The sequence below is a fragment of the Sus scrofa genome, chromosome 2 (assembly GCF_000003025.6).
Source record: "Sus scrofa isolate TJ Tabasco breed Duroc chromosome 2, Sscrofa11.1, whole genome shotgun sequence".
In the NCBI taxonomy this organism is placed as follows: Eukaryota; Metazoa; Chordata; class Mammalia; order Artiodactyla; family Suidae; genus Sus; species Sus scrofa.
Genome location: NC_010444.4, coordinates 150,688,591 through 150,704,009, shown reverse-complemented (window position 1 = coordinate 150,704,009; position 15,419 = coordinate 150,688,591). Strand labels below are relative to the sequence as shown.

Genomic DNA, 15,419 nt, shown 5'->3' with positions numbered 1-15,419 from the left:
CAGCACAGTGGGTTAAAGGATCCAGCTTTGCCGCAGCTGTGGTGTAGGTTGTAGCTGCGGCTTGGATTCAATTCCTGGCCGGGGAACTTCCACATGCCATGGGTGCAGCCATTTAAAAAAAAAAAGAAAGAAAGAAAAAAGGAACCTCGCAGACATCATGGCAAGTGAAATAAGCCAGTTACAAAAGTACCAATACTGTGTGATTCCATTACATGCAGTAGCTGGAAGGGTCAGCTCCTAGACCCGGCAGGTAGAACGTGGTCCCCAGGGGCTGCTCACCAGTTTGAAGGTGAAAAAGTTCTGGGCATGAACAGCAGTGACGGTGGCACAACGACGTAGAAGTACTTCACGCCACTAACCACACACTTAAAAATGTTAAAACGGCAAATTTTACGTTACGTGTGTTCTAGTACAATGACAACCGAAACTTAAAAAAAGACTCTTAGGAGCTCCCCCCACCGCCCCGCCCCGCCATGGCTCAGAGGCAACAAATCCAGCTGGTATCCGTGAGGATGTGGGTTCGATCCCTGGCCTCGCTCAGTGGATTAGAGATCCGGTGTTGCCATGAGCTGTGGTGTAGGTCGCAGACATGATTCGGATCCCGCGCTGCTGTGGCTATGGTGTAGACCAGCAGCTGCAGCTCCAATTAGACGCCTAGCCTGGGAACCTCCATGTGCCCAGATGTGGCCCAAAAAAGAAAAAAAAAAAAAAAAAAGACTTTAAAACCCTACACGCTAATGTTACAGCAGCTGTATTCACAACTGCCAAAGCCTAGAAGCCCCCCAAGTTGTCCTCCAGTAGGTAAATAGATAAATACACTATGTGATATCCATACAATGGAATACAATTCAGTGATTAAAAAAAAAAGAAAGAAATGAGATATTAAACCAGGAAAAGACACGGAGAAACCGTAAATGTGAATTATCAGATGAGAGAAACCATTCTGAAAAGGCCGCATTCTCCAAGGTTCCAGCAATATAACATTCTAGGAAAGGCAACACTCTGGAAACGGTAAAAAGATCACTGATTTCCAGGGGCTGGGCTGGGGTAGAGGGAACAGGCAGCACACGGAGGAGAAACTCTGGGTAAGACACTGTGATAACGGTGGCATCAGACACTACACGCTAGCCTAAACCCAGAGACTGAGCGACACAGAGCGAGCCCCAAGGGACGCTGTGGACGTCAGTCAATGAAGATACATCGCGACGCACCGGTCAGTTGTAATAAACGGACCACTAACACAAGGTTTGGATAACGGGTCAAACTCTGTGTGTGGGGCAGAGGTTACATGGGAGCTCTCTGTACTTCCTACTTAATTTTTCTGTACATCTAAAAGGGCTCTAAAAAGTAAAGTCTATTAGAGCTACAGCATGTTGAGACCAAAGCAGGGGTCAACAACGGCAATAGCAACAGCTATTAGAAGGCTACCACGAACACGCAGGCAAGAGCATCAGGATGTCTACCTGGGGGTCGGGGAGTGATAAGGCTGAAGAGAAAGGTGTTTATCACAAAAGCCAAGTAAGCTGTGGGCCAAAGGACGCCCCGCGACCCTACTTCCTGCCAATGCTGCGGGCTGTGCTTCTGAAATGCACCAGGACCCCCTAAGGGACGCATCCAAAGGTCCCAGACAAGCAGGGTCCAGCTCGCAGGAAGACCCCCTCAATGAGACCACCACCCGGGGCCAGAGCCCTTCCCCAGGGCCTGTGGTGCCAAGCCCTCCAGAGCACTCGCTCAGGAGACGCCCCCAGAATGAGGGAGACGGGGACCTCGGAAGATCCCCTGAAACTGAAGCTAGGAGAAGGTGTGCGATGGGACATCGGCCCGCCGCAGAGCCGATCCCACCAGGAGAGGGCCTGGGCGTGGCCCTGAAACCCAGGCAGGTCCCACCTTCTCCTTTGCCAGGGTGATTCTGCAGGAATGCCACTAATGCCGCAGAGGCCATGGTCACACCGCGGTGGCCAGGGGCGGGACGGTTCAGGACCCGGAGGCTGGAGGAAGGCAACGCCCAAGAGCAGGCTGGCCAAGGAAGCAGGGATGCTCGGGCACCAAAGACTCCGGTCCTTTCCTCCGCCCTTCCTACCCACAGACTGTGAAGAAGTCACGGCAGCAAAGGAGGGGACTCCTCCCCTAGCGGGGGGGATGGGGAGGCGGGAGGTCAAGCTCTGGCTGGGTTCGCACCGAGACTGCCACATCAAGCTGTGCAACCTTAGGGAAGTCGTGTACACGAGTCTCAGGATTTCTTTAGTCAAACGGGAATAACAATAGTGACCAGCAAGCAACTGTGTCATGAGAACACAAAGGGCTGCTAAGGTCAGCTGCCCAGTCATGGCTGGCACCAAAATGGGCACTACTTTCACGTGGAAGGCACAAGACAGGCCCAGCGACGTGAAGGAGCTATGGGTGGCAGAACTTTGTGCATCAGACTCCAAAGCCTCTGCTCTAAACCTCTTGGCCTGCAAGCCACAGCCACACGTGGCTCCTGGGCGCCTGAAACATGGAGAATCCCAATGAGACGTGTTGTCGGTGTAAAAAGCACTGATTCCAAAGACTTCGTACCAAAAAAGAATAAAATACTGGGTTAAATAAGATATATCATTAAAATTAATTTCCCTTGTTTTAGTTTTTTTCATGTAGCCATTCAAAAATTTTTAATTAAATTTGGGGCTCACGTTGTATTTTTTTTATTTTATTTATTTATTTACTTGCTTTTTTAGGGCTGCACCTGCGGCATATGAGGTTCCCAGGCTAGGGGTTCAATCGGAGCTGTATACACCACAGCCACAGCGACACCCAATCTGAGCCGCATCTGCGACCTACACCTCAGCTCACAGCAACTCCGGATCCTTAACCCACTGAGAGAGGCCAGGGATCGAACCTGTGTCCTTATGCATACTAGTCAGGCTCGGAACCTCTGAGCCACAATGGGAATTGTGCATTTCTTTTAAACAGCACTGATCTAGGGCGTAGAGCCTTCCCGTGACAGAACCCTGTGGGAGGGGGGGAACTCCTGTGAACACCTGGGTAGTGTCTGGACCCTCAGTGCTAACTCATTTGGGAGGGAAAACTCTGATAAAAACAGCCATGCTTGAGGTCCAAAAATCCTTTAAAACGCAGCTAAAGAATGTGGAAAAGGACCTTCTTTGTATAGTAGGGCCTGGGGGCAGGGCAGGGAACAGAGTGAGCTGGCAAGGGCCAGCTGCGCATGGGAGAAGAAAGGCCAGGTGGATCCTTTGTGCTGGCTAACCATGGGCGGGTGCAAAGGATGAGGTTGCTTTCTGTAGACTCAGTAAAACCCAGGAAACAGATGCTCAGTTACATTTGAACTTTAGGGAAATAACACAAAATGTTTCCATACAAGTATGTCCCAAATGTTGCATGGGATAAACTTATACTAAAACATGACTCACCGATTTGTGAAACTCAAACATACCTGGGCATCCTGGGGAAGTCACGAAGGCAGGGCACAGAGCTAGCATGGGGAATGCTGGGGAGAAAGCAGCAGCTGGACGTTTTGCAAGTCAAGCAGGAAGGCAGAGCCGGACAAGTGAGACCTTAACAAGGACTTGGGTGGAACCTCAGGAGCCACAGCAACAGAAGACCCTGACCTAAGAAGCCCCAGACCCGTGGGTGGTCTTCAACCTGAGGCTATAGCAATTGCCATTCAAATAAGTGGTAATTATTAACAGGAACAAGTGCAAAATGATGAAAGGTAAGAATATCTAACCAGATAATTTAGAAAATCTTCATCTGGAGTTCCCATGTGGCTCAATGGGTTAAGGCTCCAGAACTGTCGCTGCAGTGGCTCGGGTTGCTGCTGTGGCGTGGGTTTGATCCCTAGCGCAGGAACTTCTGCATGCTGAGGGTGTGGCCAAAATAAATAAATAAACAGGAGTTCCCATTGTGGCGCAGTGGTTAACAAATCCGACTAGGAACCATGAGGTTGAGTGTTCAATCCCTGCCCTTGCTCAGTGGGTTAACGATCTGGCGTTGCCGTGAGCTGTGGTGTAGGTTGCAGACATGGCTCAGATCCCATGTTGCTGTGGCTCTGGCATAGACTGGCAGCTACAGCTCCAATTAGACCCCTAGCCTGGGAAACTCCATATGCCGCGGGAGCGGCCCAAGAAATGGCAAAAAAAAGACAAAAAGACAAAAAATAAATAAATCTTTTTTAAAAACTTCTTTTTAAATTTTCTATTCCTCTATCGCTTGTAGAGAAGAGTCACTCACACTGCTGTTTTAATAAAGAATCGTACCTTTAGGAGAACAGGAAACGCATTATGTACACGCTTCAATCCCACTGTCTACTGCACGGACGTTGTGCGGTGCAGCAGTTGAGACAACCGGCTCCAAAAGGTACCTGCCCCAGTGCACCTCCTGGCTCTGCCTGGCTGGACCACCTGAGCAGGTTACTTCCTCTCCCCAGGCCTCAGTGTCTCTAACTGGAAAATGAGAGGACGGCACCTACCTTTCAGGGTTGTTCTAAGGATTAAATGAGTTAATACATGTACATCAAAACAGTGCTGGTCCTTTAGTGAACACTCAGGAAGGTGGCTTTTTCTTATTTTTCCTTTGTCCTTTTAGGGCTGCACCAGTGGCATGTGGAGGTTCCCAGGCTAGGGGTCTAATTGGAGCCGTTGCTGCCGACCTACGCCAGAGACACAGCAACGCCAGATCAGAGCTGTTTGCGACCTACACTGTAGCTCATGGCAACGCCGGATCCTTAACCCACTAAGCGAAGCCAGGGATCGAACCCACTACCTCGTGGTTCCTAGTCAGATTCGTTTCCACTGCACCACGACGGGAACTCCAGGAAGGTGGCTTTTTCAAAAAAATGTGTTTCTCCCCATGGTGTACAGTAGGAAAAAAAAAAAGTGTGTTGGGGGAAATAACAATAAAAAATAAATTAAAAAAATAACTAAAATTGCTGAGGGAGTTCCCGTCGTGGTGCAGTGGTTAACGAATCCGACGAGGAACCACGAGGTTGCGGGTTCGATCCCTGGCCTCACTCAGTGGGTTAAGGACCCGGCATTCCTGTGAGCTGGGGTGTGGGTCACAGACGCGGCTCGGATCCTGCGTTGCTGTGGCTCTGGCGTGGGCCGGCGGCTACAGCTCCGATTAGACCCCTAGCCTGGGAACCCCCATATGCCACGAGAGCGGCCCTAGAGAAGGCAAAAAGACAAAAATAAAATAAAAAATAAATAAAATTGCTGAGAGCGGAAAAACATGGGTGTGTTATTTTTCATCCCCATCATGGTCATTTACGTCTCGGAAAAGGTGGGAGACGGGGGTGCAAAGGCCGGGGGTACTTGGGTGGACGCCCCACCTCATCCCCTTTTCTGCCCGACACCATTCACCCTTGTCCCGACTCCACTTGAAAGCCTCGGGGAATGGGGATTTCGCCAAGGAGACGCAGAGCAGCCGGTGGCAAGAGACGCGAGGACGGGGATGAGGCTCACACCTCTCGTCCTCCTCCTCTGTGTCTGGTCATCCGGAGCCACTTCGGAACCAGGAGGCCACCTGCCTCTCTCACCTGGGCGCCTGGAAAGCCACCGGCTGGTCTCGCTGCTTCCACCTGCCACCCTCTCCCAATCCACGACCCACAGCTTCCAAAGGGATCGTTGAAAAAGGAATCAGACCACGCTACGCCTCTGCTCAAAACGGCGCACCACTTGCCATGACATTTAGAATAAATCCACAGTCCTCACCACGGCATCGGGGGCCCAGGCATCTGGTCCCTCCCGCCGCCTCCGTCTTGGCTCCGGACGCTCTCCCCTCCTGGGCCCCCGGAACCACACCACCTTCTCTGTGCCTGTCCTTCGGAGCGCCCGGGCTTCGGCCTGCCGCGGGGCCTCTGCGCAGCGACCCTCTCCCTCTCCCTCCAGCTCTTCCCACAGCCGGCTCCTCTCGCACACGCAAGCCTCAGCTCACGCGTCCTCTCCTCAGGAGGCCTCCTCGCAGCTCGACAGTCATCACGGGGTGTTACTCCTCTCGTAACAGATCACCCCTTGAAATTCCCCTGTTTATCTGGGTATCGTCTATCTCTCGCTAACTTGTTAACCCACAGGAACAGAAGGTCGGCCCTCTGGTGGATGCTGCGACCCGAGCACACAGCCCAGGGACTGGCACGCCGTCGGAGCCCCGCGGGTACCCGCGGGGGGAATGACCGTGGGCGAGCCCCGACGAAAGTCTCAGCCGTGCCGCTCACGGGCGCGTGTCCGTGAGGAGGTCTCCCCTGTCTCCCGGCCTCAGCCGCTTCTTCTGTACAGTGACGGGGACTGGACACTCCTGGCGGGTCCTGCGGCTCTGACACGCCATGTTTCAGGCGTCCCCAAGACAGCCTCTCATCGAGCTGCACTGCCCTGAGGCCCTGCGGAGAGGGCGGCAATGCCACATGCCAACAATGGCTGTCAGGAGCCCGGGCTGGCCAGCGCCGGGCCCTTCGCTTACCGACCAGCCGCACCTGCTCCTCTCCCCTGGAGGCCGCGTCCTGCAGATCTCGGAGCAGCCTGCTGTTCACCTTGATGACATCATCGATGTTCGAGAACAGGACATCCAGATCTTCCTGAGGCAGCTGGAAGGAACAAAGACGTCAGGGCAGGTGGCCTGGGAGTCGGGCAGGGCGACCTCTTCGGTAGGCTTGGGACAGGAGTCCAGAACACTCACACCATCAGGGGCCCATGACTCTTGGGAAGACTGTCCCAGTGGAGTGCTTGCAAGGCCTTCGAAGTCTGGTAAACTAGACATTTTTTTTTTTTGGTCTTTTTGCTATTTCGTGGGCCGCTCTCACGGCATATGGAGGTTCCCAGGCTAGGGGTCTAATCGGAGCTGTAGCCATTGGCCTACGCCAGAGCCACAGCAACGCAGGATCCGAGCCGCGTCTGCAACCTACACCACAGCTCATGGCAACGCCGGATCATTAACCCACTGAGCAAGGGCAGGGATCAAACCCGCAACCTCATGGTTCCTAGTCGGATTCGTTAACCCCTGCGCCACGACGGGAACTCCAAATTAGACATTTTTATTACTCTTTAAGAGAGGAAGAAATGGCTCAGCATGAAAGCTATTTTACCCTAGGTCTGCTGCTAACGACGCTATTTCTTGTCTCCTTTTCCCCATCTGTCATACACGGGTGGGAAGGTGGACTTCTTTCCAGCTCTGACATACCTGGCAACTACGCCCATCACCCTGAGATGTATTCTGAACTCTAGCCCCTATGAACTAAATTATACCGCTGTTTAAGGATGCAGCATATCTAGATAGGAGCATGAACACGTACAGGCGAAGAGACAGATGTCCCGGATGCACAATCAAGAGATAAAAGCTAACTACAGAGAAAGACCTAGGAGTTTCCACTGTGGCTCAGCAGGTTAATTACCTGAAACAACATCCGTGAAGATGTGGGTTCCATCCCCGGCCTTGCTCAGGGAATTAAGGATCCGGCACTGCCGCAAGCTGCAGCATAGGCTGCAGATGTGGCTAGGATCCAGTGTTGCCATGACTGTATACAGACCACAGCTGCAGCTCCGATTTGACCCCTAGTCCAGGAACCTCCATAGGCCGCAGGAGTGGCCTTAAAAAAAAAAAGAGGAGAGAAAGAATGACTGCAGTAGCTCAGGTCACTGTGGAAGTGCAGGCGCCACCCCCATCCCGCACAGTGGGTTAAAGCATCCGGCATTGCTGCAGCTGTGGCACAGGGCACAGCCACAGCTCAGATTCAATCCCCAGCCTGGGAACTTCCTATGCCTCGGGTGTGGCCATGAACAGGGAAAAAGAAATAAGAAAAAGAAGAAAAAGATCTAGAGGATGCTCTTTCTTTGTTGAAATAAGTAACAGTCTATATTTGCTTATTTAATGCCTACAGAGAAAAACCCTGATTTCTGGAGGGTGAAAATATGAGAGGATTTCACCGTCCACATTATCTGCTTCATGATTTCATTTGTTCAGCAAACACCAACGGAAGTATTCTTCATGTGTAAGAACTGGGATACAGTGAACTAAAGAGTCTTTCCCCTTACGGAGCTTACATGTTAAGGGATGTACATTTCAGGGAGAGCCTTATTATTTCTGAAATCGGGGTGGGGGGAAGATGTGAAAAATGAACCCTAAAATAGAAACCCATCAGAGCTGATAACTTTTCCATGTTACCACTCTCCAAATGAGACCATCAGAAATAGGTCACTTAAAGCCAGCTGTTCTGAACTTCATAATGGGCTATTTTATCCATTAGCTCACGTAATTCTCGGAGCGGTTATTCCTCTGCCCATTTAGCAGATGGATATACTAAGGCTTCAGTGTTAAAAGACGTCCTGAAGGGTTTACACCCAGGTGACTCCGCATTCACCATGCCTGCCCCTCCATCAAGCCTGTCCCAGGAACGGATGCGAGGTCTCCGAAGCTGGGGCCCACATTTGCCCCTACAGAGACAGGCTGGGCGTAGCCCCTGGCAGGTACCTGCTGCAGGCGGCCCCTGATGTCTGAGGCACAGAGCTGGAGCACATGCAAATAGGAGGCCTCGGTGTCGACGAGCTCCCTGACGGCCAGCCTCTGATGGAGCAGGGATCTGTCCTCAGAGACCAGACCTTCCCCGTCTGGACTCCCCGTCCGGGAGGACAGCTCGTCATCCGCAGGCTCGGCCATGTCAGCAGGTTCTGCGAAAGAGAAACACAACCCAACTCACTTCCGGGAGCTCTACTGGGACATGCTGTCTCTAATCCAAAGACTTCAAGTGGCCTAAAGCATCTCCAGCTGCCTACAGTCAAGATGAACTGCGTACTCGCTTTCGTGGGCTTATCTGAACCACCTTAGAAGGCAGAACGCAGTGCAGCTAACTGTGACTTAAAATCCACTTCCCAGGATTCAGACAATGTGCTTGCCCCGCTTTCCTTCCGCTCTTCCCCCCCCGGCTCCTGACCACATTTCTCCACCTGGCCCAGCCGCGTCTCTCTTACCCCCCCCTCCTCTGAGCAGCCCCCTCCCTCCACTACCCCACTGAGGCTCCACTACCTCCACCTGGATTATCTCCACAGCCTCCGGGGTCATTTTTTCAAGTGCGAATCCCTTTCCCACCTGCTGCCACCCACGCCCCTTCATCCTGGCTACGCTTCCAGTTTAAACTTCCTGAAACAAAGCCTGGGATGTGGGTGTCCTCTGCTGGAGGCCGCGACGCTCCCTGCTGCTCTGGGGTCTACCTCCAACCTTATTTTCCACTTTCCTGAGGCAGTTATGTGCTTTTCTCCACACCTGCACGGTCATTTCCCGACTCCGTGCTTTCGTGCCTGCTGTGCCCCTCCCAAATCTCTGTCCTCCGACACTCCTCCCTAAGGGCTTTCCTGATCCTTCCAGCCAGACGTACTTTTCTCCTTTATCTCTAAGTTTAAAAAGTACAAACGGCAATACAAGGAAAAAACCCTACTACCGAAGACCTAGAAATGCCAGATCAGCTGCAGCACACCTGTTTCACTGCATGGCAGGACTTGCAAGAGAGGGAAGGCAATCAGCACAGGTCCCCAAACAGGGCTTGAAAACCAGAGCAAGAGCGCCAAGTTGATGCAGCTGTGGCCAAAGCAGACTGGGTGGGCAGGGAAGAAGGCACTGCCAAGCTCAGTAAACCCGACCTGGGTGTTAGTGCTGAGGCAAAGGCAGGGGACAAGCTCCTTTCCAGAACTAGGATCCTTCAAGCACGCCAGTGAAACGCCAGATCTGGACCCACGGCACCACCAGGGAACGCGAAGACCTGTATCGTTTTGTAAAGCACCAGGCAGAACTCACAAAAGTTAAAAATTCAGTCTCTGAAATTAAAAACTAAACAGGCAGCTTAAACATCTAGGAAAGAGGAGTTTCCTTCTGGTGCAGCAGGTTAAGGACCTGGTGCCATCACTGCAGCAGCCCAGGTCGCTGCTGTGGCGTGGGTTCCATCCCTGGGCAGGGAAATTTCACACGCTGTGGACACAGCTTCCCCCCAAAAAATTAGGAAAGAGAAATAGTAAAGGGGAAGGAGTTCCCCTCATGGCGCAGCGGAAACCAACCCGCCTAGGAACCACGAGGTTGCGGGTTCGATCCCCGGCCTCGCTCAGTGGGTTAAGGATCCAGCATTGCTGTGAGCTGTGGTGTAGGTCGCAGACTCGGCTCAGATCTGGCGTTGCTCTGGCGTAGGCCAGCAGCTACAGCTCCAATTAGACCCCTAGCCTGGAAACCTCCATATGCCGTGGGTGCGGCCCTAAAAAGACAAAAGACAAAAAGAAAAGGTAAAGGGGAAGATAAGATATGAAGAAGTTATCCCGACTTTTAAAAAGAAAGAGAAAACCTGGAGTTCCCTGGTGGCCTAGCAGTTAGGGCTCTGGGATTGTTACTGCTGTGTCTCAGATCACTGCTGCTGTGCAGGTTTGATCCCTGGCCTGAAAACTTCCACAGGCCACAGGAGTAGAGAAAAAAAGAAAAAGAAAAATCATGGAAAATATACAAGAGCATTAAGGGATCTGGATACTGAAATAAGAAGGTCATGTATCAGAGTCTCCTTTGTGGCGCAGCAGAAACAAATCCAACTAGTACCCATGAGAACTCGGGTTGATCCCCAGCCTCGCTCAGTGGGTCAGGGATCCAGTGTTGCCGTGAGCTGTGGCGCAGGTCGCAGACGCGGCTTGGATCTGGCGTTGCTGTGACTGGGGTGGAGGCCGGCGGCTGCAGCTCTGATTGGACCCCTAGCCTGGGAACCTCCCTATGCCGTGGGTGTGACCATTAAAAAAAAGGAAAGTCGTGTATCCAATCTGTGTTCCAAAAGACAGAAAAAGGTGAGCAGAGGCGATATATGAAGAGCTGCCTAAACCACTCTTAGCCTTTTTGTCCATATACATTTTAGAATCGTTGTATGATGTTCCAGTTTTTTTAAAGCAAACCCCAAATCCCCAAACCCTGTTGAGAGTTTTGCTGAGATGTGTGGTGAGTAGGTTTGGGTCAATTTCTGTCTTTATGACGTTGACCCTTCCTATCCATGAACATTACCGTATCTTTACTTGTGACCAGCTTTTTTTATTTGGCCATACCCCCAGCATGTGGAAGTTCCTGGGCCAGGGGTCAAATCCACACCACAGCAGGGACCCACACTGCTGCAGTGACAACGCCAGAGCCTTAACTCACCGCACCACGAGAGAACGCCTGTGACTAGTTCTTAAGTGTCCTTGAATAAAATTTTATAATCTCCTTCATAAAGATCTTGCACATGGAGCTCCCTCTGTGGTGCAGCAGCAGGTTCAGATCTGGCATTGTCTTGTGGTGGCGCAGGTTTGACCCCGGCCCACGCAGGGGATTAAGGATGTGGTCACAGCTGTGGCTTAGACTCTATCCCTGGCCCGGGAATGCTTCCACGAGCCATGGATGTGGCAAAGAAACAATCTCATACATCTTTATTTATTTATTTGTTTGCTTTTAATTTATTTTTTGTCTTTTTAGGGCCACACCTGTGGCATATCGAAGTTCCCAGGCTAGGGGTCGAATTGGAGCTGTAGCAGCCGGCCTCCACCCCAGCACAGCAGCGCGCGATCCTTAACCCACTGAGCGAGGTCAGGGATCGACCCTGTTTCCTCATGGATGCTGGTCAGGTTTGTTTCCCCTGAGCTGCGATGGGAACGCCCTAGCTTTTTTTTTTATTTTTTTTTTCTTTTCTCCCTATCTTTTTTAAAATTAAGATATTTAGAATGAAATTATGTATTATTACACTATTAAACCTTTCATTATGCTGCTGTTTTTCCTTAAACTGTGCTCTTAACATTGTTGGTACATATGGGAATATTATTCATTTATTTACTATGTATGTTTTGGCTGTGCCTGCAGCACATGGAAATCCCTGGGCCAGGGACTGAACCTGAGCCACAGCAGTGACAACGCCAAATGCTTGACCACTAAGCTACCAGGGAACGCTGGAATATGACTTATTTTTGAGTAATGATCTCCAGGAAAATTGAGGCATTCTCATTTGTTCTTACATTGGATGTTCACTCCAACGCTATAAAAGCGTATAATTTGAAGAGATGGATAGTTCTACATGTGTGGTGAGAAAGAGCAACAGTTAATTCTATAATGTGTGTTCTGAAAAGCAGCCTGTCCTCTTCTCTCTCCCGCTCCAGCCACTATCAGGCAATTCCTTCTGTCATTTTCAGCTGATTACTTTAAAGCATGTACCGCTCCTTCTTGAGCTTTCAGCTTGGGCAGTGCTCTTCAATCTCTGCTCTGGAAGATGAGGTTTCAGCGCCTTCCCACTCCCTCTCCATCACCCTATCCTCTCGGCGCATAATATGAATTAGATCGCCGGCATGATGACATGTGTAGATTATAGTTATAACTAAATTAAATAGTGACATACAATTCCTCTTATTTTTTCTGCACAATTTCTTGGGGATTTTTTTTTTTTTAAGGGCCGCACCTGTGGCATATGGAGGTTCCCAGACTAGGGGTCAAATTGAAGCTAGAGCTGCTTGCCTACGCCACAGCCACAGCAATACCAGTTCCAAGCCACGTCTGTGACCTACACCGTAGTTCACGGCAGTGCCAGATCCTTAACCTCACTGAGTGAGGTCAGGGATCAAACCCACAACCGCATGGTTCCTAGTCAGATTTGTTTCCGCTGTGCCACGACGGGAACTCCGTGCACAATTTTTTGTTACAAAAATTTTTATAACAGTTGTTTTATTTTTGGTTCTTAGTTTTGTATATATTATCCATGTGATTATGCCTAAATAAGCACCGTATTCTCTACCAATCCAATAACTCTGTTCTCAAGACATTCTCCTGCTCTTATTTGCTGTCTGCCTACAGCCAACAGTCAGATTTAGGGTTTCCGTTCTCCTGTCTTGGGGGTTCCTGAGCCTCTGTCACATAGGAAGTTACCATAAGGTAGGGGACCTGACCGATCAGATACAAAGATCTATTTGAAGTCATAGTAATTTAAAAGTATGATATTGACACAGGGGCAAAGAGATCAGTGGGGCAGATTAATGAGCCCAGAAACAGGTCATAGTCAATGTGGAAACTTGACATATGCCACACGTCATTGTAAGGCACTGAGAGAAGGACGGCCCGGGGGACAACTGGCCTCCCTACAAAAAAAGAAAGAGGAGTTCCCCCATGGCTCAGCAGGTTAGGATCTGGCACTGTCACTGCTGCAGCTCTGGTTACAGCTGTGGTGAAGGTTTAATTCCTGGCCCAGGAACTTCCACATGCCATGGGGGTGGCCAAAACATAAAATAAAATAAGCAAATGCAATCCCACATATGTAAACAAATGTAATCCCACATCACACCCCAAATAAACTCCAGATGGATTAAAGACCTAAATGTTAAGTGTGAAGCTAAATTCTTAGAAGAAAACAGGAAAATATTTTTATACTCTCCAGATGGGAAGGATTTTTTCAACAGGACATAAAATGTACAAATCCCAAAAGAAAAGACTGATAAATCTGACTACAATAATACTGAGATGTTCTGTTCATAAACAGTTCTAGGAGTTCCCTTATGGTACAGCAGGTTAAGGATCCAGCATTGTCACCGCAGGGCTCAGGCCACTGCTGTGGTGCAGGTTTGATCCCGGCCCAGGAGCTTCCACAGGCTGTGGGTGGGGCCAAAAATTTAAAAAAAAGAATGTATGTAAATCATACACTATGTGTTTTTGAATCATATCATATGCAACCTTTTGAGACTGGCTTTACTCAACCAGCATAAACCCTGGGGATTCACGTAAGCTGTTGTGTGTTACCAACGGTTCCTTCCTTTTTATTGCTGAGTATCTGAGATGTTTTATTTGTTTTCAACAAACTGAAGCAAGGAGTTCCGTCATGGTGCAGTGGTTAACAAATCTGACTAGGAACCACGAGGTTGTGGGTTCGATCCCTGGCCTTGCTCAGGGGGTTAAGGATCCAGTGTTGCCGTGAGCTGCAGTGTAGGTTGCAGACACAGCTCGGATCTTGCATTGCTGTGGCTCTGGCATAAGCCAGCAGCAAAAACTCTAATTAGACCCCTAGCCTGGGAACCTCCATATGCGGCGGGAGCAGCCCTAGAAAAGACAAAAAGACAAAAAAAAAAAAAAAAAAAAAAAAAAAAAAGGAGTTCCCGTCGTGGCGCAGTGGTTAACGAATCCGACTAGGAACCATGAGGTTGCGGGTTCGGTCCCTGCCCTTGCTCAGTGGGTGAACGATCCGGCGTTGCCGTGAGCTGTGGTGTAGGTTGCAGACGCGGCTCGGATCCCGCGTTGCTGTGGCTCTGGCGTAGGCCGGTGGCTACAGCTCCGATTAGACCCCTAGCCTGGGAACCTCCATATGCCGCAGAAGCGGCCCAAGAGATAGCAACAACAACAACAACAAAAGACAAAAAAAAAAAAAGACAAAAAAAAAAAAAACTAAAGCAAATATGGTAAAAATGTTAAAACTAAACAAGGTGGGGGAGTAAGAACATGGGTACTCGTTTTGTTCTTTATTCTTTTCTGGACTGCTAAAATATTTTCTAATAGTGATTGACTGATTGGCTATGCCCATGGCATGCAAAGTTCCCAGGCCAACAATCAAATCTCTGTCACGGCAGGGACACGAGTCGCTACGGTGACAATGCCACGCCAGATCCCGAACCCACGGCACCAGAGGAGAACTCCAAGATACATCCTAACATTAAAAGTGGCACACACCCCTCCAGCCTCGTACCCGAGATATTACAGCTAAGCCTCGTGTTCCTCTCACTACGCTCTTGGAGACAAGAGGAGCGTCCATCCACTGCGTCCTCCTGTCTGTCTCGCACAGCTAACACACACGCGCACACACACACACACACTCGAATGTGTATTTGCATATCTAAAGAGCCTTTTTTTCTTTAGGGCTGCACTTGCAGCATGTGGAAGTTCCCAGGCTAAGTAAGGGTTGAATCAGAGCTGTAGCTGCTGGCCTACACCACAGCCACAACCGCACCAGATTCAAGCCGCATCTGCAACCTACACCGCAGCCCACAGCAACGCTGAATCCTTTAACCCACTAAGTAAGGCCAGGGATCGAACTTACATCCTCATGGACACCAGGTGGGTTCTTAACCCACTGAACCACAACGGGAACTCCCTCAATAGTCCTTTTCTATGTATTAGCAGCAGGAGTTTCTGTCCTGGGCCATAAGTATTCGCCTATGGCTCAGAGAGTACGTATAGGAGTTTGGGGAGAACACAGCTGTTCAGGAGACAGAAGGCCCAGAGGATGCTGGAACACGCCTGCCTGACACACAGCTCTGGTCCTGCTCCTGAATGCTGCCTCCGGCCTGCGGACGCACCCCCGGCCTGAGGTGCTGGCATTCGTCACCCAGGGCACAGCTTCTCTCGGAAGATTCCCAGGAGGCTTTCAGGAGAGCTACTCAGGTTCCACTCATCACAACTGTTGCTAAATAAACACAAAGCATAAG

At 50.3% G+C, this 15,419-nt stretch overlaps 1 protein-coding gene across 3 annotated transcripts in view; it reads right to left on the bottom strand.

The window, feature by feature from the left end:
- The window catches only part of ARHGEF37 (Rho guanine nucleotide exchange factor 37), an 89,179-nt gene that overhangs the window by 47,639 nt on the left and 26,121 nt on the right, over window positions 1–15,419 (bottom strand). For all 3 annotated transcript variants that reach the window (XR_002342014.1, XM_003124090.6, XM_013995326.2), the window contains exons 2-3: window positions 8,452–8,648; window positions 6,448–6,571 (exon numbers count right to left, since the gene is read on the bottom strand). Coding sequence is in view for 2 of the 3 variants with exons in the window: in XM_003124090.6 (XP_003124138.3) it covers window positions 6,448–6,571; window positions 8,452–8,637 (310 nt within the window). In the remaining variant the exon portion in view is untranslated. The remainder of the gene's footprint in view (window positions 1–6,447; window positions 6,572–8,451; window positions 8,649–15,419) is intronic.